This window comes from Chrysemys picta, chromosome 21 (genome assembly GCF_011386835.1).
Source record: "Chrysemys picta bellii isolate R12L10 chromosome 21, ASM1138683v2, whole genome shotgun sequence".
Classification (NCBI taxonomy): domain Eukaryota; kingdom Metazoa; phylum Chordata; order Testudines; family Emydidae; genus Chrysemys; species Chrysemys picta.
Genome location: NC_088811.1, coordinates 10,066,996 through 10,092,266, shown reverse-complemented (window position 1 = coordinate 10,092,266; position 25,271 = coordinate 10,066,996). Strand labels below are relative to the sequence as shown.

Genomic DNA, 25,271 nt, shown 5'->3' with positions numbered 1-25,271 from the left:
TTGGTAGATAATTTTTTCTTTTCCCGGATTGGTGATAACAGTAGAAAATCCAGCCATGGGGAGCAGGTCTTACCTGTTCCTTAAAGTAATTTACAATCAGCCAGACCAAGTTTGGTTTGTATTCTGTGTATTGCTGGCACTCATTCAGAGTCCAGTCCTCCTACAAAGTGAGTCATGTTAAATCACTTGGTTCAAGCCTGGCTCTGGCATAAGCATCCCCCAATAAAGCTGCACCTTCCAATTAGGGCTCAATTTAGCCAGTAATCTTCAATGTTGAGACTACTCCTGGTTCTCCCCCCACCCCCCAGCTGCCTTAGGCTATGTCTATGTAGGATTGCCAGGTGTCCGGTTTTTGACTGGAATGCCTGGTCGGAAAGGGACCCTGGTGACTCCTGTCAGCACTGCTGACAGGGCTGTTAAAAGTTTGGTTGGTGGTGCAGGCAGGCTCCCTTTGACTCCTGGGAAGCTGCCGGCATCGCCCTCTGGCTCGTAGGCAGAGGGACGGCCACTGAGGGTTCTGTGCACTGCCCCCGCCCTCAGTGCCAGCCCAGCAGCTCCCATTGGCCAGGCACCGCGGCCAATGGGAGCTGAGGGGGCGGGGCCTGCAGGTGCGGGCAGCGTGCAGAGCCACATGGCCGTCCCTCCACCTAGGAGCCAGAGTGAGATGCTGGCAGTCATGCGGAGCCAGGTATGGAGCCTGTCTGTGCCGCCAACCGTACTTTTAACAGCCTGCTGCTTCCTGGGAGCTGCCTGAGGTAAGTGTGCCCCGAACGTCCTCCCATGCCCCGACCGCTGCCCCAGCCCTGAGCCCCCTCCCACACCCTGAACACCTCATTTCTGACCCCATCCTGGAGCCTGCACCCTAGCCCAGAGCCCGTATCCCCTCCTGCACCCCAACCCCCGTCCCAGCCTGGAGCCCTCTCCTGCATGCCAAACTCCAGCCCCACCCTAAGGCCCACACCCCCATCTGGAGCCCTCACCCCCTTCCCCAGCCCGGTGAAAGTGAGCGAGGGTAGGGGGGAGAGCGTGCAACGAAGGGAAGGGGGATGGAGTGAGCAAGGGGCGGGGCAGGGGATGAGGCAAGGGGGTACGGTTTTCTGCAAATAGAAAGTTGGCAACCCTATGTCTATGCTGTGCCGCTGTAAGGTCTCCAGTGTAGGTCTCTCTCATTGACATAATTAAACGACCTCCAACGAGCGGTGGTAGCTATGCTGGTGGGAGAGTGTCTCACGTTGACATAGCTCTGTCCACACTGGTGCTTCTGTCAGTGAAACTTATGTTGGGCAGGAGTGTGGTTCTCCCCCCAACCCCTGACCAACAGAAGTTTTACTGAAAAAAGTGCTAGTGTAGACATAGCCTTAGTCAAAGGTGAGAAGGTGACTGGAATGCTGCAGGAAACGGACAATATAAACACAGATGAATTTGGTAAGAGCAGCTTTCGTTGCTGTCAGGCATGGGCCCTTGAATCCTTAGGTGAGGTTTTAAATTCTGTTTTTGTTCTCACCCGGAATCATGTGTGCAGCTTGATACCTAGGTTCTTTATCTTGGGCGATGGAAAAAAACTAGCCAGGTTTTGTTAAGCTTGCTTCTGCCATCTATCTCCCCTTCCCAGATCAGCATGATCTTGGCAGCAGGTGTCTAACTAGCTGGACTGTGGTGGTGCTGGCTTAAAAAATCCTGTCAGTCAAACATAATTTCCCCAAAATGGGTATTTTTCACCATTGAATGAAGAGGAAGGTTCTCACCCTCCAGCAGAGTCTGTAAGATAACTTAATGAGGAAGGCCATAAACTGTATCAATATTGAAGAGGTTACGAGGCTGACTTTCTCTAAGTGAAAGATGAGCTTCCACTCCTGAAAGAGGAAGGAAAAGCTGACAAAGCTGCTTTGCAGTCACTTGGCTGTTGAGCATGTAATTTATAAAAGTTGGGGCTAATCCTGATACAAAATTGCATGCCAACTGCTCTGGGGGGAAATGTATAGGTTATCTACAGCTAAGTCTGTCTTAGGGGCATTTCCCTGCAAGTAGATTCTGCTCTTGTCACTGGGGGAAGAAATGTTATCTCTGTCTATAGAAGTCAGCAAGGGCACTACGGACAAATGTGTGAAGGTGGAATTTAAAAGGTCATTGGATCTAGCCACATCCCAATTAGAAACGGCCATATATTTGTGCTCATCACATGCCTTGTTAGAATGGCTTGAGGGTTAAACCAGCGGGAAGAAACGGTAGCTCCTTTCTGGTTATCTCATGGAACTCAGGCCTTATATAAACTATAGCAGCCACTCAAGGCACCTTAAGACCTCTAAATTAGGGTATCCCTGCAGTGTTGGCAAGACTTGCTGTTTGTTTCGAGATGTTGGTTTGCAAGTCTTGCCAACACTGTATGAGATTCCATTTGATATCCTTACCTTTGAGTGTAAGGTAGTGGGTTGTGTAATTGCTTGCTAATTTATATCTAGCATGGATGTTCCCTTCCTCGTTTGACTAAAAACAAAAATAGAACAGTCTGTCTCCTTTTACTATACATCTCTGCTCCGAATCTTTGAATCAAAATAGCCTTCTAGTTTTAGAGGAGAGGGAGATGGCAATGGTGTTCTCCTATCGCAGGGATGAGAGAAACAGGAACCAAATTCTACAAACCAAGTTTTTGCATAGCCTTCTTTTCCCTTCCTATCTGTACTTATCTTCCCTGATTGTGTCCTTGGGGGTTTGAGCCAGTGGATAGGAATAACCACAGATGGATGGGTTTAATCAATCCTGAGAGGCTATCAAAATAAAATTCTGATGTATGCTCTATGTTCTTATAATAGTCACCAGTGTTTCACCATACAGAAACTATTCTCTCCACTACCTCTTATCTAAAGAGGCATCATATCAGTATCATCATGTGCAATAGAGGGTTATTCTTTACAGTTTCTGAGATGCCCCCGTGAACTGTCCAGGTTTGGATTTAAAATGGCTAAATTGGTTTGTTGCCCAAAATAAACCTTATATGGCATCAACAAAGAGTTTATTTTAGCAGTTAACCCAGGGGAATTATTCATGCTTTCTCAACATACAGAATATTTATCAGCGTGCTGCTGTAGACCCTTGCCATCACTGATTTCTCTGGTCAATTGACATCTTCATTGCTAGGCTCTTCTCTTTGGACTTGCTCAGATCACCTTGTGTTGGCAGAATGATGGTAACTGCTTTAAAAAATAAAGGAGTTGGAATAATTTCTTACCTGGATGATTGGCTCATTCAGGAAATGCCTCAGATTCAAGCCCCAGGCTGAATTATGCCAGCAAAAGCATTTTTGTGTCTTTGGGTATTTTCATTGGTGGGAGTAGTAGTCAATAACAAGAATTTATTGTAGCCTGTTTTAAGAGATTTCAGATGCACAGAACCAGTTTTCTATTTCTCAAAAAACTTTTTAAAAGTCTGAATGTTCTTTTCTTAATCTTAAACCATTTCAGAAGTTTAATGTAAGGGGCATTGCATCTTCTGAGGCTCCTGATTTCATGCTTGCAGTTAGTACCATGGGCTGCGTTTTCAAGCTGGGATAATTTAAAGCTACAGCTGATCCACCAGGGGATATATCTTTTTGGAAACTGTCATTTGTCCACCTCAGTTGGTCACAGTGTCCTTTCATTACTGGCTTCAAAGGTTAAATATGGAAGAAATGGGTCTGTTGGAGCAAGTTGTTGACAGTTCACTGTAATCTGAGAGACTTTGAAGGTTTAGCCCTAAGGTTGCCTTTTTGTACCTTCTTTAAGGTAATGACATTGTTCCCAGTGAAATCCATTGTTTTGTAATAGTACTTTTTATCATTTGAGTGGTGTAACCTCATCACCATAAATTACTTATTTGAAGCTTGAATTTCTTGTTAAGGTGACAGCCTTCCAGCAATTTAAGTGTTAGCCTTGATTTCACACTGTCCCTTTTTAACAATGAAATATTTTTCTAGTGGCAACAGTTTCTGGCAGAAGGGTGGGATAAGGTGAAATTGCAGCTCTCTGGTACGTTCCCCTTTACCTTGATTCAAAAGGGCTAAGTTGGCCTTTTGCAGTCTTTCATTTTTGGCCAGGGTTTCTTTTAGGTTTCACTATTGTTTTAAGTTAGTAATTTTGTCAATGAGGAGCTATTGGCAGGCAAGTACTGGTTGATTTGGGGATCTCTAACTTAGAAACTTAGAGTTGAATTAAATCATGATTTAGATTCTGGTGATAGGAAATATGTACTTTAGAATCACACATAGTTACTCCTCTTTGAATCCTATCTTAACAATGCTTAAAGTTAACATAACTGAAGATGCTCCCGGTCCTGGGAAAACTGGATAGCAAAACTATCAGAGGGGTAGCCGTGTTAGTCTGAATCTGTAAAAAGCAACAGAGGGTCCTGTGGCACCTTTGAGACTAACAGAAGTATTGGAAGCATAAGCTTTCATGGGTAAGAACCTCACTTCTTCAGATGCAAGTCTTCTTGCACGTCCACGAAAGCTTATGCTCCCAGTACTTCTGTTAGTCTCAAAGGTGCCACAGGACCCTCTGTTGCTTTTTGGATAGCAAAAGCCTCCATTGAAGAGGATTCAAGGCAGCAGTGTGGTTGGTTGTCTTTGCAAGCCCTTTGCATGTCTTTCCAGGCTTTTTAGATTGAGTAACTTTTTTTTGAGGTGCAGCAATTGGTCACAGAGTTCTTAAAGCAATGGTACCTTCCTAATTTCCTTGACTACTTTATATCTAAGTGGTATGGATTGCTTCCCATAACCCTGGATTGACAGATTAGGGAATACAGAGTTTATCTTTTAATTTTTTGTCTGTCTTGGATCTCTTCCTTGGGAAATGTCTCCCTTTGAGTTAGCATATTTTCAGGAAAATAGTATGACATATGCATAACATTGACTGTAGTTCAGATTCCTTCTATTGAACAATTTTACGAAGTGCTTATGGATGCCTCATTTGGTGCAAATTCTGTTAGAGGCTTTCCAGAAGAGAGGGTGCCAAAAATTCTAACACTGTTGTTTGTGCTGCTGGCTGTCACTCAAAGATGTAACACACAACCTGTCAGTCCAGATTGTTGGTCTTGAGTGGTAGAAAAGGCATTTACTGGTAAATTATTTCTTGGTTCCTAGAGGAGAGAACAGGAGACTAACTATATGTAGTGGTGTTCTGTATTACAGCCTTTCAATTGACTGGTATTAGGTGATGGTGTGATATCTGGGTTTTAGGGAGGAGGGGGGGGGATTTCTTCTGGGCGGAGGGGTGTAAAATTCTGTGCACTCACTGTCCAGGACGGATTTGCAGTTTGAAGATCCTGGCTTATAGCTCTGAGCTATCACATACTATTCACTTGTAAATACTGTTGAAATAAGTATACTTGCCCAATCCAACCTTGCATTTAAAAAAAGCTAAATGCACAGTCTGAACCCTAGTACTGCTTACAGTAATGAAAGGGAAAAGATAGGTATGCTTATTTATTCGTTAAAGAAGAAAAGTAATTGGTGGAGAAGAGGTACTGCTATTCGTCCTCTACATATTCCATTATTTGTGAAAAAAACAAACAAACAAACCAAAAGCCTTGTGCTACCTGTGGTGCCCGCAAGAGCAGCTTTGGGCATGTTGCCACCTTATTGTGTGAGCCTGTTGGATCTTGCAAGCTAAGTGTGGTCAGGCTAGTTCAACACGTGAAGGGGAGACTTCCCAACGGATACTTGGGAACTGCAGTAAGGGCGGGAATTGTGGTTGAGTGGATGTGGTACTCTTTATTGTGTGTCAGCTCTGTTGGATATTGTGCTGCTGAAGGTACTGTTATTCGATTGAGTTGTAAAATGGAAATCATGACCTTTTGTTAAAAATTCCCTGGTACTTGTGGGAATGGGGCTGGAAATCTTATATCTTGGTCAAATTCAAATACTGGTAATTACATTTTCCCTTCCTAAATCGTATAGTTCCGTTTCTGACCTAAAACTCTGTGTGCTCTCACACCTACCATGTTCTACTCCAAAGGTAGCTATATTTCAGTGGTGGATTAAACTATCTTTGTGCCTAGTTTGTAAGGAGCTTTGAGGATCTTTTGGGGATGAAAGCTGCTGTGTAAACTATCTGCAAGGTATTTGAAGCTAGCGTTTCACTTATCAAACAGCTGCTTTAAAGGGCTTCACGTATTTTACAGTTTTATCTCATGCAAACTGAAATATTTTTGTAGGTTCCTTTTTGATTTTCAGAACTGGAGGGATTGTGAGGGATTTCTGAGTATTAATGTTTCCTCTCTTTTTTTTTTTTCTTCTTTCAAGAGCTTCTTTAAAACGCTGGGGTTGTTGGAGTGGTCGAATTTTTCCTGGAATTGAGTGAGAAATTCAGAAGACTGAAGCCCAGGCTTACTGTCTACCTTTCACGGAGGCCCAGCCGTGAGAGGACAGAAGAAGGCACGTGGCGAATCATGACAGCTGACAAAGAAAAGGACAAAGACAAAGAGAAGGACAGGGATAGGGACCGGGACAGGGAGCGAGACAAGAGAGAGAAAGTGAGAGAGAGCGAAAACTCCCGTCCTCGTCGGAGCTGCACTTTGGAAGGAGGTGCCAAGAATTACGCAGAAAGTGACCACAGTGAAGATGAGGACAATGACAACAACAGTGCCACCACAGAGGAGTCCACCAAGAAAAATAAAAAGAAGCCGCCGAAGAAGAAATCTCGCTATGAGAGAACTGACAGTGGTGAAATAACGTCCTTCATCACGGAGGATGATGTTGTCTACAGGCCTGGAGGTAAAGAACCCTTAAAAATGTGCTAACATGGACTGTAGTTGTGCACTTGCCTCCCTTTCTTGGCTGTCGCGTACAGCACTGTGTGCATGAATTTGTACCCTATTGGTTTTAGCTAGGAGGGTATGTGCTCGCCAGTAGGGGTCATTGCAGAAAGGGGCTAAAACGCAAGCTTACCCTCTTGATCTCAAGTCCCCTACATTTCCCCAAATTCTGGTTGGCATGAATTCAAGGCTTGTTTTTAAACGAAACACCTGGGGTGACGTGGGGGTGGGTGGCTGGGCGGGTGGGGGAGGCCATCGGGGGGCTGGAGCCTGCAGCCTGGGGATGGGGCCCGGGAACAGAGCCCAAAGCTCTCTGGCCAGAGCCTGCTGCCTCACCACCTAAGGGCTGAAGCCTGAGTCCCACCGCCCCTGGGAAGATGGGGAACTCACAGGCTGCCTGCTTCTTCAGCGTTGTGCCCCAGATGTCCCCAGAGGGGAGCAGGGCTCAATCCCTGCTCGCGGCCCCAACACCAAGGCAGCACATCCAGGAGCAACAGGGAGTAGCTGCTGCTTTGCCCCCCCAAGCCTCCTCTCCAATCACAGCTCAGAAGGTGGTGGCCACAAGAAAAGCTCCCGGCGCCACATATGAGAAACGCTGATCTAGAATGTGAGGTGCCTAAGCTAAATTCTTAGGCTGGATCTATATGAAGAAAGTGACTGGCAGAGCTATTGTGAAATAAGTTATTCTGCGATAAGTATTCAGAATAGCTCCGCCTGTGGATGTTCTGTTCTGGAATAAGTGTTTTTTATTTAGGAAAAATTAATCTGGTTTGTGAGCAGAGTGATTATTCCTGAATAGTGTGTCCGTAGGGGAACTTTTCTGAATAGCTATTGTAGAATAACTTACTCCACTGTAGCGATGCCAGTCTATTTCCTGTTCTTCACTGCTACCCTTACCCATAGTGCTCTTTCATGACCCTCTTCACTTTTATCTTCTTCCTAAATGCATAACCTCCCAGTGAGGGTAGATTAACGTGTACTAGACCAGTGTTTCTCAGTGCCGGTCCCGGAGATCTCCTGGACACAGTTTAGGAAGGCAGCAAGCCTTGATATCGAAACTTGAGAAACACTGCACTAGACCATGTCAGCTTCCCCCCTCTGCTGACTTGTTAGCTTGCCCATGGGATAAACCTCAAATGCCAGTCTTGTCATGTGTGCCTGAAGTTTGCCACTGGCTAGCAGCATAAATAATTTTCAAGTTAACCTAGCAAAGTCCCTTTTTCTAGGTGTCTGGGCTGCCCCCAAAATGTGTAATGTTCTTTTTTTGGGGGGGCTTCCTCGTTAATAAGGCCCCCTATTTCAGTGGCCAGTGTAGGCAGCAAAGCTATGCTGTGTTTCTTTGAGCTTTCTACTCCAAGTGAGTCCCAGTTCTATATTCTAGCCTGACTGGTGTGCTGTATTTTGTCACCTTTCCAGTACAGGCGTTCAGTTGCAATGTAAACATGCAATTCTCCTTGCTCATTAGCTGGAATTTAGACCTCGTTTTCTGGTTGGTATGGGAAGATGCCTGGTAACTATTGCAGTTGTTGTTGTTCGATATTGTGCTCAGGGTGCTGTTTCACTGGGCAGTGTACAAATTTGGTTAAACACAGTCCCTGCCCCAAATATTTTTTTGAATTTTGAAAATTTTGCAATTTTGAAAAGCTAACTACCTCTAGTAGCTTTGAATGTAGTTTAGATGCATCTTGAAATGGCATACCAGGATGGTATTAATGAACATCAAGAAGCCTGTCCTAGGCTATTGGCAATGTATAAAACAAGTTTACAAGTTTGTTCTTTGAGGGAAATGAAAGAGATGCAAGTGCCCATAATCCAGGAGTGGCCCCTGCTTACTCCTCCTTTTGTATAGCTTAGGGTTATATACTTAGCTTATATACTAGAACTCTATTGCCAGCCTTATAACCAGTCTTCAGGGAAGCAATATTTATAGCAACTGTGACTATAGCAATGAGTCTGGAGACCAGGAAGCTAGTACCCACTCTGCCATTGTCTTGTTTTTTGACACTAGACAAATCTCTTAATGTGTCTACACTGCAGTTTCCCTGTTAGATTAAAAAAAAAAATCAAATGCATACCAGCCTTTATAGAGCTCTTTGAGAGCCTTCAATGAAAGGCACTATATTAGCACTTAACATTTTTTTATTAGCAGTGAATACTGGTACTGTCCGTTTTTCTTTTTCTTTCAGGGCAATAATAGGAATAACTTACACTTACAGTGGATTCTTCAGTGTGCCAGCTAATTTAATCACTGCAGGATTTCACTTAAATTTTTTCAGAGTTTAATTTTCCACATTCAGTACTGACATATGAATTTAACTATGGCCGTTGTCAGTTAGATTTTCAGACAATGAAGTTCCACGTGGAAGTTTTTTGTGGAGATATTCTCATTTCTGATTGCAGCCATCATTTTGAATAACAAACTCTGTGTTCAGAGTAAAGAATTTTGGAATGTTCAATATCATGAATAATTACAGTTTTCTCTTTCACCATAAATGGAATTTATCCTTGTCTCTCCTATCAAAAGAACTAGCTTAGGGGCTTCACTATTTTTGTCCTGCTTCTCTGTAAAATCATCAATGTGCTATAGTAACACTGCTGGAGCAAAACAGACACACACTCCAAAAGAAAACCGTGGAAACTAATGATGGGAAACTTGTCTAATTTTCAAATTACGTGTTGTGTCTGTGGAACATTAAACTTAATTCTTATAGAAGCAGATGAAATTGGTATAAATTGCTTAAGTTGGTGTGGATATGAGTATGATCAACTCCTGGACCAGTTGGGTGATTTATTCTCATGTAAAGTGGGGTGAAAAATCTGAACGGTACCATATATACTCGTTCATAAGCCGAATATTTTTGGTAAAAAAGTGATGCATCAAAGAGCTTTTAAACGGGTGTACACCAAAATTTGATGATTTAAAACTCAATGGAATCATTGAATTAAATATCTAATTCATTGTCGTTTTGTTTACATGGAGCATTCACAGGCACAGAGCCCCTCAGCTCCCTGTGGCCGCGGTTTGCCGTTCCCAGCCAATGGGAGCTGCGGGAAGTGGCGCCACTCCCGCAGCTCCCATTGGCTGGGAACGGCAAACTGCGGCCACTGGGAGCTGAGGGGCTCCGTGCCTGTGAACGCTCCAGGTAAACAAAATGTCCAGGCCCGCTAGCAGCTTACCCTAGTGGGCCAGGAGCCAAAGTTTGCCAACCCCTGAAATATAGGGTTGGCTTATGAACGGGTCATACAGTTTTTGCTATTTTTACCTATCCATCTTGGGGGGTCGGCTTATAAACAAACGGGCTTATGAACGAGTATATATGGTAATTAATGGTAAATTCTTTGACATTTTAAGGTGTTCCTCTTTTAAGTCTTTCTTGCCTATGCAAAAGTTGGCACTTTGTTTACTAATTTATTTCCCTACAGCACATCTCATGCTTGACAAGTTCGAGATATCAATTACCGTAATAGATTTGCTCTCAACAGGCAGGACTTGGAATATACTAATATTTGATCACTAGTGCAATAACAGCAGAGAGCCTGCATAAAGATAAACTTTGGGGCAGTCTAACTGTCAGTGTCATAGGATCAAGACCGCGTACAGTGTGTTAAGAACAGCTGTTGTGTGGGCATGGAGATGCAGTGGGTTAATGCACTGGCTTTTCATTGCTGAAGGTCCTGGCTTAAAATCTAGATAGAAAATCTTTTTGGTCTCTAGTAGTAGTCATGTTATAGAACTTGGAATGATTAATAATCTGTTTACGAGGCTCCCTGTACTGGAATATTAGAGGTATTCCAAGCTTAGGTAGAAATGCATTGACAGAACAGAAGAATTTAATACAAAGCTTGCCTGTGCTGTGCCTTGGTCAAACTATTGTCAATCTAGTTTTTGATTATTTTATTAACTTCTAGAAAAGAGAGCTTTAGAACCCCACATGTCTGAGAGGGGGGTGGGGACTTGGGAAATCAAATCTCTTAGACTGACAATTAAATGTAAAGGTCCATGCCTCTCTCCACACTTACGTATTTGTTTTACATATATGCATACATTATTAACTTATAAATACATTTGTAAATATTTTAATTGCTGTGAAACATTAAATAGCTGCCACTTAGTGCCACCTCTGCAGTGGAAAGTGACAGCTGTTGAAAAGGGCAGAGCAACACTGCGTCCCAGTTAGGTGGGTCTCTTTCCATTCTAGAGCAGGACGACTTTTAGTCCATTTTAGTGTGCCTGGCTTTCAAAAAAAGCTGTCCAACATTGGAGGATCTACATGGCTGAAAAGCCATAGGACTGTAATGAGTATGGGAAAAGTTTCATTCTGAGCTCACACCTCAGTTTCCACCAGAGAATAAACCTAGGCGAGAGACCTTATAAATGCTGTGGAAGTGGGGAAAGCTTCAGTGATTGCTCATGCTTTATTCACCACAAGAGAATCCCCTTGGAAGAGAAACCTTATTTATGTACTAAATGTGGCAAAAACTGCAGTTAGGACTTGTGCCGCCTTATCCGCTAGAGATCACTCAGTGGGAAGAAATGCTATTTATGTACTGAATGTGGGGAAAGCGTCAATCATGGCACATGCGTTTAGAAACATCAGAGAATCCATACACAGTAAGAATTCTGTAAATGCTGGCCGAGCATCAATCGGACCTTATTAGGCACCTGAGAGCAAACGTGGTTGACAACGTGGGAGAATGATCTGCTCCTACAAATAGAAGATACTTAATAGAACGTTATTTTGCGGGGGCGATGTTGCAAAACCAATTATAAGGGAGCTGGGTTCCCAACTTCTGTTCCCAGTTGAGACACTAACTCTAGCCAGTGACCGTGGGCAAATCACTAAGCTCTCTGTACCCATTTTCCCAATCCATAAAATGGGTATTCTACCTCCCTCTCCCGGAGGTTGTCAGGCTTTTCAAATCACTCAAGGAAGGGCAAAATAGTAGTATTAGGTAAGAAGATTTTAGCTTAACTCAATATTACATAATTTGAACCAAAATAACTTTAGTAACTTAATCTGAACTAAACTTTCTATTCAGTAACTAACACAATTGAAGATTCCTGGTATGAAACTTGGTTATTCACTTTCCTTTTTTGTCCTCTGACTTGCCTCTCTCTCTCTGCTGCATTGACATTCATGGTTAGTGGTGAAAAATTACACCACTACAAGGTTCCTTGTAGGAGAGGCATAAGCTTAGCAACCATCTTAAAAGGTGATTAGCTGTCTGCAGGATATTATAAATAACGTCTTAACTGGATTGCTGTCTTAAATGGTATAGTGATTACTGTATGGTTTTAAAGAAGGCTAAATGCAAATTAAGATTTCATTCTCTAGCTTCTGTTTTGCTTCAGTTACATGTGTTAGGAAAAATTCAGAGGCAATTGGGCTGGTGGTGCAAATTACACAATCGTAAATGGGTGCAAGGGAGTCTAAATTGATGAAATTTACACAGCAATGTCCAGGAAGCTGTAAATTAAAGGTGTGCGCACTTCGGGTAGCCTAATTTAATTCCAACCCTCCTGTTGGTTGCTTGTAAGAAAAACAATGCATTTGATTTGTTTTTATCTGATGTCTGAAACTGAGGACTTTTCTGATCTGTATAGATGTTAAAGGTCCATCACTCTTCATACGAATAGAAGTTTCTCTGTCCATGGCCAAAGTTCCCTTCCAAATTAAACTCTCTGCTGTGCAGCACCTCTGTCTACCGGTTGGTTTTCTTTCTTATGGAAGAGAGGTAAATAGTGGGGTCCCCCAAGGATCTCTCCTGGGACAAGTGCTGTTCAAAATATTCATGAATGATCTGGAAAAGGGGATACAGTAAGGTGTCAAAGTTTGCAGACGATACTAAATTACTCAATATAGTTGGGTTCAAAGCAGATGGCGAAGAGTTACAGAGGATTTCACAAAACTGGGTGGCGGAGCAACAAAATGGCAGATTCAAGTTGATAAATGCAAAGTAATGCACACTGGAAAACATAATTCCAACTATACATACTGAATGATGAGGTCTAAATTAGCTATTACCACTCCAGAAAGAGATCTTGAAATCACTGTGGATAGTTCTCTGATAACATCTATTCAGTATGCAGTGACAGTCAAAAAAAGCTAACCGTGTTAGGAACCATTTGGAAAGGGATAGATAATATTGTATATATTGTAATGCCACCATATAAATCCATTGTACACCAACATTTTGAATACTGCGTGCCGTTCTGGTTGCCCTATCTCAAAAAAGATGTATTAGAATGGAAAAAAGTACAGAGAAAGGCAACAAAAATGATTGGGGTATGGAACAGCTTCCCTACGAGGAAAGATTAAAAAGACTGGGACTATTCAGCTTGGAAAAGAGATGACTGAATAGAGATATGGTAGGTCTATAAAATCATGAACTGTGTGGAGAAAGTGAATAGGGAAGTGTTATTTGCCCCTTCACATAACACATGAACCGGGATCGCCCAACAAAATTTAATAGGGAGCAGGTTTAAAACAAACATAAGGAAATACTACTTCACACAACACACAGTCAGCTTGTGGAACTTGTTGCCAGGGGATGTTGTGAAGGCCAAAAGTATAACTGGGTTAAAAAAAAAATTTGTCCTATTCTCCAGGAATTTATCTATCAGTGGCTATTAGCCAAGATGGTCAGGGATGCAACCCCATTCTCTGTGTCCCTAATCATCGGATTACTAGAAGTTGGGACTGGATGACATGGTGTGGATCACTCAATATAGTGCCCTGTTCTGTTCATTCCCTTTGAACTATCTGGCACTGGCCACTGTCGGAAGACAGTATACTGGGCTAGAGGGACCATTAGTTCTTATCTTATGTTCTTCTCAGCCCAGAAGTGGCTGCATTTCACTGGTGTTGGACATAGATAGTTGTTAATAAAATTGCTTAGAATCCTTTTGGAAGAAAGATTAGATAAATATAAGATGCAGTATTTTATTGTTGAGAATATGAATGTGTGTCCCTAGTTAATGTTGATACAGTGTTGCTACATGCACATCTACGCCATGAGTCTGAATATGTGGCTTAGCCCTTATATTTTTATTTGAAGTTACACAAGCCCATATTGTGTACCTCCCATGTCTAATCTAGTTTCCTTTTTGTCTGGCAGCTTTTGTCCAAATGAATTTGTCATGGTAACAAATGGATTTATTACACAGGGTGTATCCAGATTTGCTTACAGGCTTCTTCAGCATGGGCTGTAGTGATGGTATAAATTAGCTTGATCAAGAAAGTAAATTAATTTCTTTCACCCTCTGTACCCAGTCAGATGATTTGGCTTATGTTTCCTTCCATTTACAGTGACGACTGAGTCCATCTATAATACAGCCTTCTACTGTAAGCAGATTCTAACAGTAATCTGCTGTGCAGACCACCTCTCCTAACCATGTCTGCTATTGGAGTAGTAAGTCCTCCTACTGCCTGGCTCTCTGTGCGGGAGGACATCCCTATGTGGAAAAACACCCACAGTCCTGTGCGTGTTTGGTATCAGCAGCTGAGACACAATACGACATTTCTCCAAATTGTTTCAGGGCACACTGTCATGTACACCATTGGACAAGATTGTTGATACATGGTTGTGAGCATGATGTTGTGTGGATTTGCTGACCTATATTTAGCAGTTAACCTATCTATATTTAACAAGTTTCTATCAGTGGTGTGAATAAGGCCTAGCTGCTACTTTGTGATATCAGTCCTTTATCTTGAAAGGAACTATGTGCCATCATATCTAGTCTGTTGCAATGTAAGTGTTGCTTCCATGAGTTCATACTCAATGAATGTCATATGGTTTGAGTGTTAGGGTTTGCTAGCTTTTCTCTGAACTATTTTTTTTATTTAAAATTAACTATAGCTTTCTACTTCTGACCTTGCTAGGGACTATCTGTGTAATGCAAAGTGCTTTTACCTCAAGTCTGTCAACACCACTCCAATTCACCATGGAGAAATCGCTCTGAGATTAGAGAGCTGAAAAAGTGGGTCGCTGAAGTTATGCATTGGCCTTTAAGGCATGATAGTCTCTTTTAATAAGAAAACGTCTTCATCTTATCCAAATCTCTGTGCCACTTCTCTTCAGTGATGCTCTTAGACAGAGGAGGGAAGCATCTTTCAAGTTCAAACTTCAGCGGGAGTGGTTGGAAGAAGAAAATGAAGGCTGTTCTTCGTATGTTAAACTAGACCTGAAGTTTTCCTAAATATATGTCTTCATGCACAGTCTGTAACACTCCTTTGGAGTGTAAGGCCATGTCTACTCTTACTGGGGATCAACGCTGCTGTAATTGATGCAGCGGGGGTCGAGTTAGCGGGACTAGTGAAGACCCGCTAAATTGACCGCAGAGCGCTCCCAGGTCGACTCCGGTACTCCACGAGAACGAGAAGATTAAGGTAGGTCAGTGGGAGAGCGTCTCCCGTTGGTGCAGCACAGTGCGGACGCCGCGGTAAGTTGATGTAAGCTACCTCGACTCAGCTACATTATTCACGTCGCTGGAGTAGCTACATGATGTAGACAAGGCCTAAGGTTTTCAACTCTAGTTTAGCATGGCCACATTAACTCTGGCTGTGCTCCTGCTGATCTCCTTAGTGAACCCTGTGAAAGGATTTCTTATTTTTCCATCTTTATTTTCAGTGTTTCTCATAATCTGTGGTCAGCAGAGAAGTGCCTAGTCACATGGTGTTGGCTCTCCTCTTTTTGCTTTCTGCTTTAGCATTAGGCTAGTGATGTATTTTTCCTTTTTTGTGTAAGCAATTGATATAGTTGCTGAACAGGATGGAAATGCATGATCACAAATAGACGGGGTTGTGGGAATTGGTGATTATAAATGAGTGGAAGATGGGGCCACGCGATTGAAAATGAGTTGAATGGAACACCCTTCACCTTCTTGGTCAGAGGTCCCCAAAGTGTGGGGTGCACCCCTCTTGGGGTGTGTGGAGGAATGTTTAGAGAGGTGCGGAGGGGCCCAGTCCAGCCCCTATTGGGGCGGGGAGAGAGCACCTCCTTGCCCCCAGCTCTGCTCTGGTCCTGCCCCCAGCCGCGTTCCCGGCTCCCCGCACCAGCCCCCGGCCTCGGCGGCTGGCTGCGGCTCCATTCCTGGCCTCAGACCCAGCCTTGGCCCTCTTACCCCTGTCCACATCGCCCCGCACCATAGCCCCGTTCCTAGCTGGGTGTGTGTGTGTGTGGGGGGGTGGCGTGTGACCCTCAAAAGTTTGGGGACAACTGCTCTAGGTTATGGTGGTCATGAAAAAGTTTGAAGACCTCTAGTTTATCAGCTTCATTCCAGAGGGCAGAGACATGAAAGAAAACTTAAAGGACATTAAGAATAGTGAGATCATTCTTGTGGATTTGCAGCTGATTCATTAACTTTAAAATTAGCTTTCTTTGGGTATCCCAGCAGATTACCTTTGAGTGTACTATTTGGCACTGGGTAGGGAAGGATCAGAATTCCTGATTAATCAGATTGCAGAAATTTCTTCATCAAATTTACTGCTCCAGTTGGAACAGGCTTTGTCTGTCTCCAAGGATCCATGGGTGTTTCTTGGACTTTGTTGAGGGGGCCTGTCTATTTCCATGAACTTTTTTCTACATCTGTCTTGATGAATGGAATAAAACAGAACCAAAATACAAGTATAGATTCTCCGCCCCCCGCCCCCCCCCGCCCTCAGCTGATGATCAAGGGGGCATTATTCTTCATAAAGATTAGAACCTGACCCACAAGGGTTTTTAGAGGGGTAGCCGTGTTAGTTTGTATCCACTAAAATAACGAGGAGTCCGGTGGCACCTTAAAGACTAACAGATTTATTTGGGCATATGCTTTTGGCGTGTTTTACCCACGAAAGCTTGTGCCCAAATAAATCTGTTAATCTTTAAGGTGCCACCGAATTTCTCGTTGTGTTTACAAGGGTTTTTGTTATTATCAAGTGGACTGTAGTCACGCCACCAATGATAGGGTGCAAGAATGTTGTTTTGACCTCACCCCCCCAAAATCGAGGTGGATCCACAGAGAAACACTTTGCTGTAAATCATTTGGAAATGAGGGCAGTGTTGTTTGCACTGGCTATTCAGAACCATTTAAAAGGATCTACAAGGATTAAAAGGATTTGTAAGGATCCATTCCAGCAATGATGTCAGTAGTTATATGCAACAGATGCAGTGGAGTAGCAGGAACAAAGGCCTGGTAGCAGAGGGTAAATGTGCTTCTTTGGGCAGAATAGTACCTTTCAACACTGTCTTTATCCTCCAGGATCCCAAGTAGTGTTGGGCATTCACCCTTGGAGGATGTTTTATTAGTAGGTGTTCCTTGAATGAACTGTGTAAAGTCTGAACTCCAGAGTTGTAAACCACTGGAGGCATGGATAATGGAGAGATACCAGTCTTCCTTAGCAGAAGCAGAAATGCATAAAGGAACACATGGCATAAGTTCACTGATTTGCCGGTAAGACTGCAAACTGGTGTCTCTCTGTGGTTGTTGATCACGAGAATTGCACTGAAGTATTATCCAGCCAGAGCTATCTCTTTGGTATGTGGAAGATCATGGTCTAAATGAGACATCTCTTTACCATCCAGTTGGTTAAAATATCTGAAAGGAAGGATATTCTCAGCTCAACATCATAGTTCTAATGCTCTAATATAGGTCCTGGCTTCAGAAATGGTATAACATCTCTAATGGCCGGAGTGATTTGGAGCCTTTTTTGGTGTTTGAGGGCCAGCCCCCTTGCGTTGACTTGCAGGAAATAATGCCACTTACTGAAATGCCAAACACCACTTCTTATAGTATCTGTTCTTTTTTACAACTACTGATCTGCCCCTGTCCTTGTTAACCTTTAAGAACGGATGTGATTGCAACTCCAGGTGGTAACGAGCCGCCTTTGAAACACTTTGAATGGTACTTGTTTGTTTTTAAGTATCTTCCCCTTGCTTAGGTGATGGAAACACAGAGTAAGGATAATACCAGTCTATATCCTGGAAGGTGTCGTATCATATTTTTCTGCCAGACTGTACCGTATGTTGCTTAAGACCCGCTGTAAGATATCTGGACAAAGGAACATTTATGGCTTCCCTCAGAAGATCCAAAATTTTAGGCTATCAGGAGTTTTTACTCTGAGCATTGGCAGTAACACTTGCCTGCTTTTTAAGTGCTTCATAGCTAGCTGGATGAAATGCTTATTTAGTGTAGCTGCAGTTGCCAAAGGAAAGAGAGAGCTCAGCAGATAAGGCACACTCCTCTTAAACACTGCTTAGGTGGAGAGGGTGGAGCCCTCCTGCTAAAGAGCAGGAATGTTGTAATTTGGATCTTTGTTCTTTCTTTTGATAGACATTACTGCCTGAGACAGATTCGTGTTACTCAACAGATTGGGAGCTTTCTTTATTACAAGTTAGGAAAGACATGATTTTTGAATGCTGCTGCTTCTGATAAGCATGTAGGGAGATACTACATGTAGTAATAGAATATTCGGTCCCAACGTTAGTAGTAGTTGTGGAATGTGGAATATCTGGGCAAGTTTCGGAGAACAAGACAGCACCTTAAACTGTGTTTCTGCCATTCAGGATGTTTCAGACCCTCATCTTCTGGGAAATCTCCTATTAGTCTTATGAACTCTGGGAAATTACTGTCGACTTATTGCAGTTAAATTCAAGTTTTCCCAGATCTTGCTACCGGAGAAGATACCTTGAGTGAAACAGTTTGAGCACTGACTCCTTTGAGGGCATAGGTGATATGAGTTGAAAGCTTTGGTAAGAGTGCTGTCCCTAGGTGCTGTTTAGGAGCAAGCATAACCCCTTAAGCTATCCTATGGATAGGCATCAGAGAACGAAAGAGACATTGAATTAGCAGGTCAGAAATGTACCCTTGTGAAATGCTGCTGCACAGTCGTCACTAGATGTATCAAAGTGAGACCTTACATACTTTTCACGTTGTGGTACATTCTCTGATTATATTTTAAGCAGTCATTTTTCAAAGCCAGTCCTTTGCAGGCTGTGAAATAGTCTGCAGTCCACTGTGGCTCAGACTTGGAGCCTGGAGGTGGTGTATTATTGCACTAGCACAGTGAGGAAAACAGTAGAAGATGCCTGGTCATCTTTTGTTTGAATTTCTAGGCTTGATACTAATGTCTGTCCAATGGACTGCATCAAATAGAATTCCAAACTCAGTGGAACCAGACTTATATTTACCTAGAATCTAATTGGACTGAGAATTCCTGCAGTTATGTTAAAATCCACTGCCCTTTTGCTTAGCGAGCGAGCGTTTGAACTCCTACTCCTGAGGGTTAGCTTTTGCTGGCTCAATTAATTGTTAAATGTTCCCTTTATTATAATTATATATTGTAGTAACTGAGGAAATTGCTGAAACAGTTATTGAATCTGAAATCCTCTACGAGTTTTATAAAAACTCCTATATAAAACAAAAAGAAACAGGGAGAGAAAACAGTTCTGTTTTTAAGTGGTATGGTGGTATTTGAGTTGGAAAACATTAGTGAAATTGAATGCAGGAATTTGGCTTCTGCCTTGACAGCGATTGGCTTGTATTTGACATTGACCCATGTGTTTGTCATTCTTCCAGATATTGCCTTCTATTTATTCTGACAGCTTCACCAGCTGAGAGGCAGATGTGCCAGAATTTAAAAATATATGTATATTCTAAGGCACTTTAAATATAGACAAGTGTTTTTAGGCATGTGTTATGGGGAAAAATACTCGACTGGGAATTTCAATTTGAATCCTATAGTTGAGCTGTTAGATAAAATGTTATGGGATTATTTACTCTGTATCCCATAGGAAATAGTATGTATGTTTTCAGAAGCGATTATTAGAGACTGACAGCCTTCCTCCTCTTAAATTTATGCACCATGGGTCTGATTCTGCATAGGGATATGCATGCCTGCCCAGGTCTTTGCAAGTTTGGAGCTTAAATTTGCCTGTATTCTAACCTGATCTGGTCTCCTTTTCCCTCTCATTTTGAAGCTTGTATCACTATAAATACTGAAGTAGTAGAAATGTATCATCTTAATAGCAAAGTATTTAGGGCCAGATTTGCAGCTGCTATGAATGTGCATAACTTCAGGAGCAATGCTTATTTATGCAAGTCGACGAGCTGACTTAGTTTTTACGTTTATACAGTGCATGTCTAACCAGCTCTAAATATGTGAACAATCAAATTAAAAATAAAAACAAAAAATCAAATCCCCCCATGATTATCATCTGAGTTAGTGTATTTTTTTTTAACACTAATGACCACCCTGCCTCTGTTAAAACCAGCCGCTCTTAATCCACCTCTTCTTTGAATAAAAAAGAGTAAGATAGGTCTGGGTGAATAGATGGGCTTTATAGCATGTGAGGAAGCTCAACAAAGCATGTGGGCGGAACAGAAAGTTTCCCTTTGAACTTAGTTGAAGCATGTTGAACTTTGTGACATTTCCAAATGCAGTTAAGTTTGTGTTGCTGGAATTATTTACCTTTGTTCTTTTTAATATCTAGTGGTTGTAGTTTGCTTTTATTCTCAGCATTTGAAATATTATGAAAAATATGTTAGTATAATAGAGCAGATAAGTAATTCTGTGGTGCAAAAATAATCCCACTGTAGATCAAGTGACTAATATTGGCTACTTACCTGTACGTATAATATAGGCTTTCTAGTTCCTTTTACAGAGCACATCATTATACCCTAACGCAGTGGTCCCCAACCTTTTTTGTCCGGCAGGCACCAGACAACGAGCCACGGAGGACCGTGGCGGCGGACGAGCATCCGCCGAAATGCCGCCAATAAGCAGCAATGTCAGTAGGTGTTGACACAGAAATGCCGCCGCCGAGCAGCGTCATCCAGAAGTGTCGCTGCCTTTGGATGATGCTGCTCGTCGGCGGCATTTCGGTGGATGCTCGTCTGCTGGCCAGTAGGCGGGCGCACTTAGACGCCCCAGTGGGCGCCATGGCGCCCGCGGGCACCGCGTTGGGGACCCCTGCCCTAACGTGATGTTTAAATTGAAGACAGAATACAACAAACAGCTGGTTAAAGCTCTCTAATTATATTTCTGTAGTCCTTTTGCAAGGAAGAGCATTGAAGTAATGTTTCTGTATGGCCTATTAGCAGAAATAAAATACATAAACTGAACCTGAAAAGGTAAAGATAGTTATTTCTTGTCCTCTCTAAATGTGGCAGGCATTGTTCTGTCTTGTTTTTTTATAGGGGCCAGCTGTTAATACTTGACAGATGGAGTCTCACTTAAGGCTGATCAATAGAGGTTGATGCTGCAAATGGTTTCTTCTTGCTTTTGTTTGGTTATCTGCACAGATCCTGAAAAATGATAACATGGGGATGGGGGTGGGGGAAGGGAAGGCAGAGAGGTTGGGAGTTTGTAGGAAGGGCTTTAATGTTAATCCAATATGTCATTTTTCACATTGTCCGTTTATGTTAATATGTAAAATGAAGATAGCGCTTAATGGATTCTCATAGCAAATGAGTCATGTGCAAGTGCAGAATTTTAGACAAGGTGATCATTCTCTGTGGGCATTAGTCCTCTTTGGTATCTTCAGCCCTGCATGTCCTATCACAGCAAATCAAAAAGATGTACTATCATTGACTGTTAGAGTGAAATCTGATTAAAAATCATCAGTACGCTGGAAGCTTTGTAAATTTGCATGACATTATACAATGACCAAGTAACACATGCTCCCTATACCAAATAGCTTGCACTCTAAAAATAATATAAGATACCTTGTAAAACTAAAGTATTTTGCAGGTTCTAGAGTGAAATTTCACACAAAGACCTTATTGTTAGGTTTTTGCTACATGGCAGCAGCAGCTATAATTGAAAAGTGGTGGTTTAATTACCATAGGTACTCATGGTGCACAGATACCAGGGGTTTTGAAAATTGCATTAGGGAATTACTTTTGCAGCAGATGAACATAGGAAGATTGCAGCTCCTACACAGAATAACACTCATTAATGTGGAATACAGTACATCTTTATAAAACTAGGTAAATGGAAATCTGAGTTAAAAACACTACTAGGAGTGAGTTTGAAGAATTGTAAAGGTGAGGAATTCCTTGAATCTGGCATTTTTCAGGCAGATTGTTTTTCTCATTGCAGTATTTCATGGTCTTTTTGAGACTTTATTGAAGTTTACTATTTAGCCTTAATAGAAAGTTGCACCAGTTTTGGTTAGCACATCATTCTGAAATTTCATGGGGAGAGATTAATTTCTTCTCTGTCACCTGTGAATTAATGGAACACCATACTAACTTGCAGTTTAACTTCAGAATGTAGGTTTTGTAAAACAGTAGTTTTTCAATACTTTTATTAGTATATTAAAGAAAAAAGGCAATCAGTGTTGTGTGTTGTTTGTAAAAATTCACCTGCAGTTTTGCAAACCAAACACGTTTGTATAAGTGCATCAAAACTAATGCATTAAACTGACTATAATTAAGTGAAACTGTTATTCTGTTTTAATCGTTCAAATGAAATGTGAAATGCAAGCAGTAAATACAACTTAAACATTGAAAAGGAAACTATATTTAAAAAATTCCATTTTAACTGTGTCTGCTGAGCTGGCAACACTGGAAAGGTATAAATAATTTAACAGTATTATTTTAATTGTACTTAGAATATTTCCCCCCTGTAACGTGGTCATACCAGGCAAAAGACACTTGTGTTGTTGGTCCACGTTTCATCCTAAAAAGGTTGTATTGAGCCAGGGATAACCAGAGGCAACAGGTTTGTCAAAATGAGGAGAGGTCTAAGAGTACAAGTGCAGAAAACCTGCTACAGAGGGAAATATTCCCACTCTATCGAGATAAACAGGCATGGCTCTGCCTAGTCTTCCTCCCTCATTCAAAAGTCCAAGACATTATGGATGGCTTCATCAAAAGCTTTGCTTCTGGTATTGTGTTGTAACAGGAGTGCTGATCTTGCCAAACTGGAAGTCTTTCCAGTTTTGATCACTCAGGTGTAGAACATTGTATTCTTCTTTGAGTGATGGTCCCTATGTGCATTCCATACTTGGGATACATGTGTGCACCATGCGTCTGAGTTTGGAATTTTTCACAAGCAGTGTCCATTGGCCTATATACACGCTGTAGCTCTCTTGTGCTCTGAACTGAGGGCATAAAAAGTAGTGTGGGCCAGTGCCGCTTTGGTTCGTTCGTGCTGCCGGATGGTCTGAGTTGGAATCTTTGGTGTCCTTAGCTCCTTTTTTACTGCAGCAATTTTTAGTAATTTTAATAGTCTTTATAGTATATTTTAGCACAGTATAATTAGATAAAACAGTATAATTAGATAAAAAGGCCATGTATGCACGAGGAAAACTGATGTTATCACTAACAGAGCTGTAACACCGGTGAATCATCATCAGTTTTGGCCTTTGTTTTTTTTCCCCACCTGGGAACTTTCTCCCCAAGAAGTCTGAGATTACGCCCAGGATCCTGGGATTCAAAAATTGTTTCCTGCCCTTGCTCCTTTTCAGTAAGTGGTGAACATCAACGCTGCCTGGTTGAGGCTCAGATTTCTACCAAGTCAGCATCCGTTGCTCTTTTGCCCCTAGAACTCACGAGACTCAAGAACTGAGACTCAAAACATCTCACGGAGAAGGCAATTGAGCCCCAATCAAATCTAGGCTGGGGACCTCCCCCCATGGTACATCAGTCTCACCAAGCAGGCCACACTGCTCTGAACACAAGCTCAGGAATGGAGACTAAGACTGTTAAGCCTAAGAAGGCTTCACATGAGAACAAGGGACGCTCTAAAAGACATAAGGACAAGCCATCTTTGTCTAAAACTGGCCCTAAGAGAGAGGATCCCTCCCTGACCTCATCAAAGTCAGGAGAGCTGGCATATTTAGGTGCTAAGGACTTTGACAGGGGTCTATCTTCTCAACATGAGAAGAGAGGTGCTCAAGGGTATGGATCTGACAGTTCCAATATGGGCTCCAATGGTGAAGGCTTGTGATGAACAGCTTCTGGTGCTCCCATCTATTTCTAGAGCTGATGTGGTACTGGTAGTGAGACAGCCCCAGAAGGTGCCGGCTGCCACGGGGACCAGAGAAGCTCTGGTCCTGGCTGCTCCGCCCGGGTGTGCGAGAAGAGTCCATTGGCAATCTCAGACCCACATCTCCCCAGAGGACATTTTTGCTGTTCTTTATCCGCATTCACCTTTCCTATCGGGACTGTTTCTATTCTGGGATGGTGTTACACCATAGGAAGAGACTATCCTGACAATGCAGAGGCGTTTTCCCATCCCACCTGCCAGCCTTGAGGGGCAACCGTTGGTTCTGCCAGAGATAAGGGATCCGGGATTTTCTTTGGATGAGTCTGAGGCCCTGCAGGAGTCTCTGTGGCATCTGGCAAGAGGTGGCATAAAATAGGAGCCGCAGAAGATCCAGGTTCTGTCCCACAACCAGATATGATTGTCCAAGAGAGAAGTGGGTACCCTATGCGCTGGAGGGGGGGGGGGGGGGAGTCCTCTGCCAGTTGTACCATCTTACTGGCAGTGTTTGGGCACTGAGAGCCCTACCCTAGACACCCAGGTTTGGTACAGGAGTCTTATTTGACATCGTCCAGACATTCACAACTGGAGTATTCAGAAAGGGAATGTGAACGGGATGCACTGGTTCCGACTGTTCTAGGAGCAATCCTGTCATTGTCACTGGATGAGGCAGTTAGTCTGTTTCTCCACCTCCGGCATGTGACATTAAGCAATATCAAGAGTTCATGCAGGGTGGGTGCAAAGCTACAGATTCAGCTTGAGGAAGTCCAGAAGCCTCAGCATAGTTCACTAGACATTCTTTAACTTTCTGGTCCAAGTCAAGTATAGATACCAAATGTTTTGTGTAATCCTAGTTTTTCATTAATTTTGTCCAAACAGGTGTATACAATAGTAAGACTTTCTTTTAAAAGAATAAATAAAAAAAGCAAAGACATCCCGTTGAAGCAGAATAATCCGCTATAAGATCAGCATTACAGCAGCTGCACTAATTTGTTCTGCATAGAAGGCATTTCAAAGCCACTTACAGTTTAAACAATGGCAAAATCTCCCATTTCATTTTAGAAAACAAGTACTACTTAAGCATTTTAGATCCAAATACCTTATTCAAAGCTGCTACGTTTGATTGTAAAACTGGCAGGTGCATGGGTACCAAATTGCCAGACAAAAGGGAGAGTAACTGACAATTTACTTGACATAAATGTTCTTTGCAGCACAGCAAGCTTAGAAGGGACAGAGAATGCTGCTATTTTAAACACAGAATAAAGTGGAAATCTACCCAATCAGAGATTTGAAATCACTGAAGTGATGCATTCATTCACTTGTTCACTCCTGAACACCTGTTTCTGCTCAGGGGTGCTCCAACAATTTGGAAAATGGCACACTCCTTATCCGTTTGCCTAATCAGGTATCTCCATCTATCAGGTGATAGACTGGGGAGATTTAGAATAGATGCAGTACTCATGTACATTTTTTCCTGCGGATCTCAAAGGGCATTGCAAACCAATCTCTTAC

General features: G+C 42.5%; 1 protein-coding gene across 10 annotated transcripts in view; it reads left to right on the top strand.

The window, feature by feature from the left end:
- RERE (arginine-glutamic acid dipeptide repeats) overlaps positions 1–25,271 on the top strand; it is a 314,825-nt gene that overhangs the window by 41,536 nt on the left and 248,018 nt on the right. For all 10 annotated transcript variants that reach the window (XR_010594217.1, XR_006175082.2, XM_065574910.1 and 7 more), the window contains exon 2: positions 6,275–6,745. Coding sequence is in view for 8 of the 10 variants with exons in the window: in XM_065574910.1 (XP_065430982.1) it covers positions 6,421–6,745 (325 nt within the window). In the remaining 2 variants the exon portion in view is untranslated. The remainder of the gene's footprint in view (positions 1–6,274; positions 6,746–25,271) is intronic.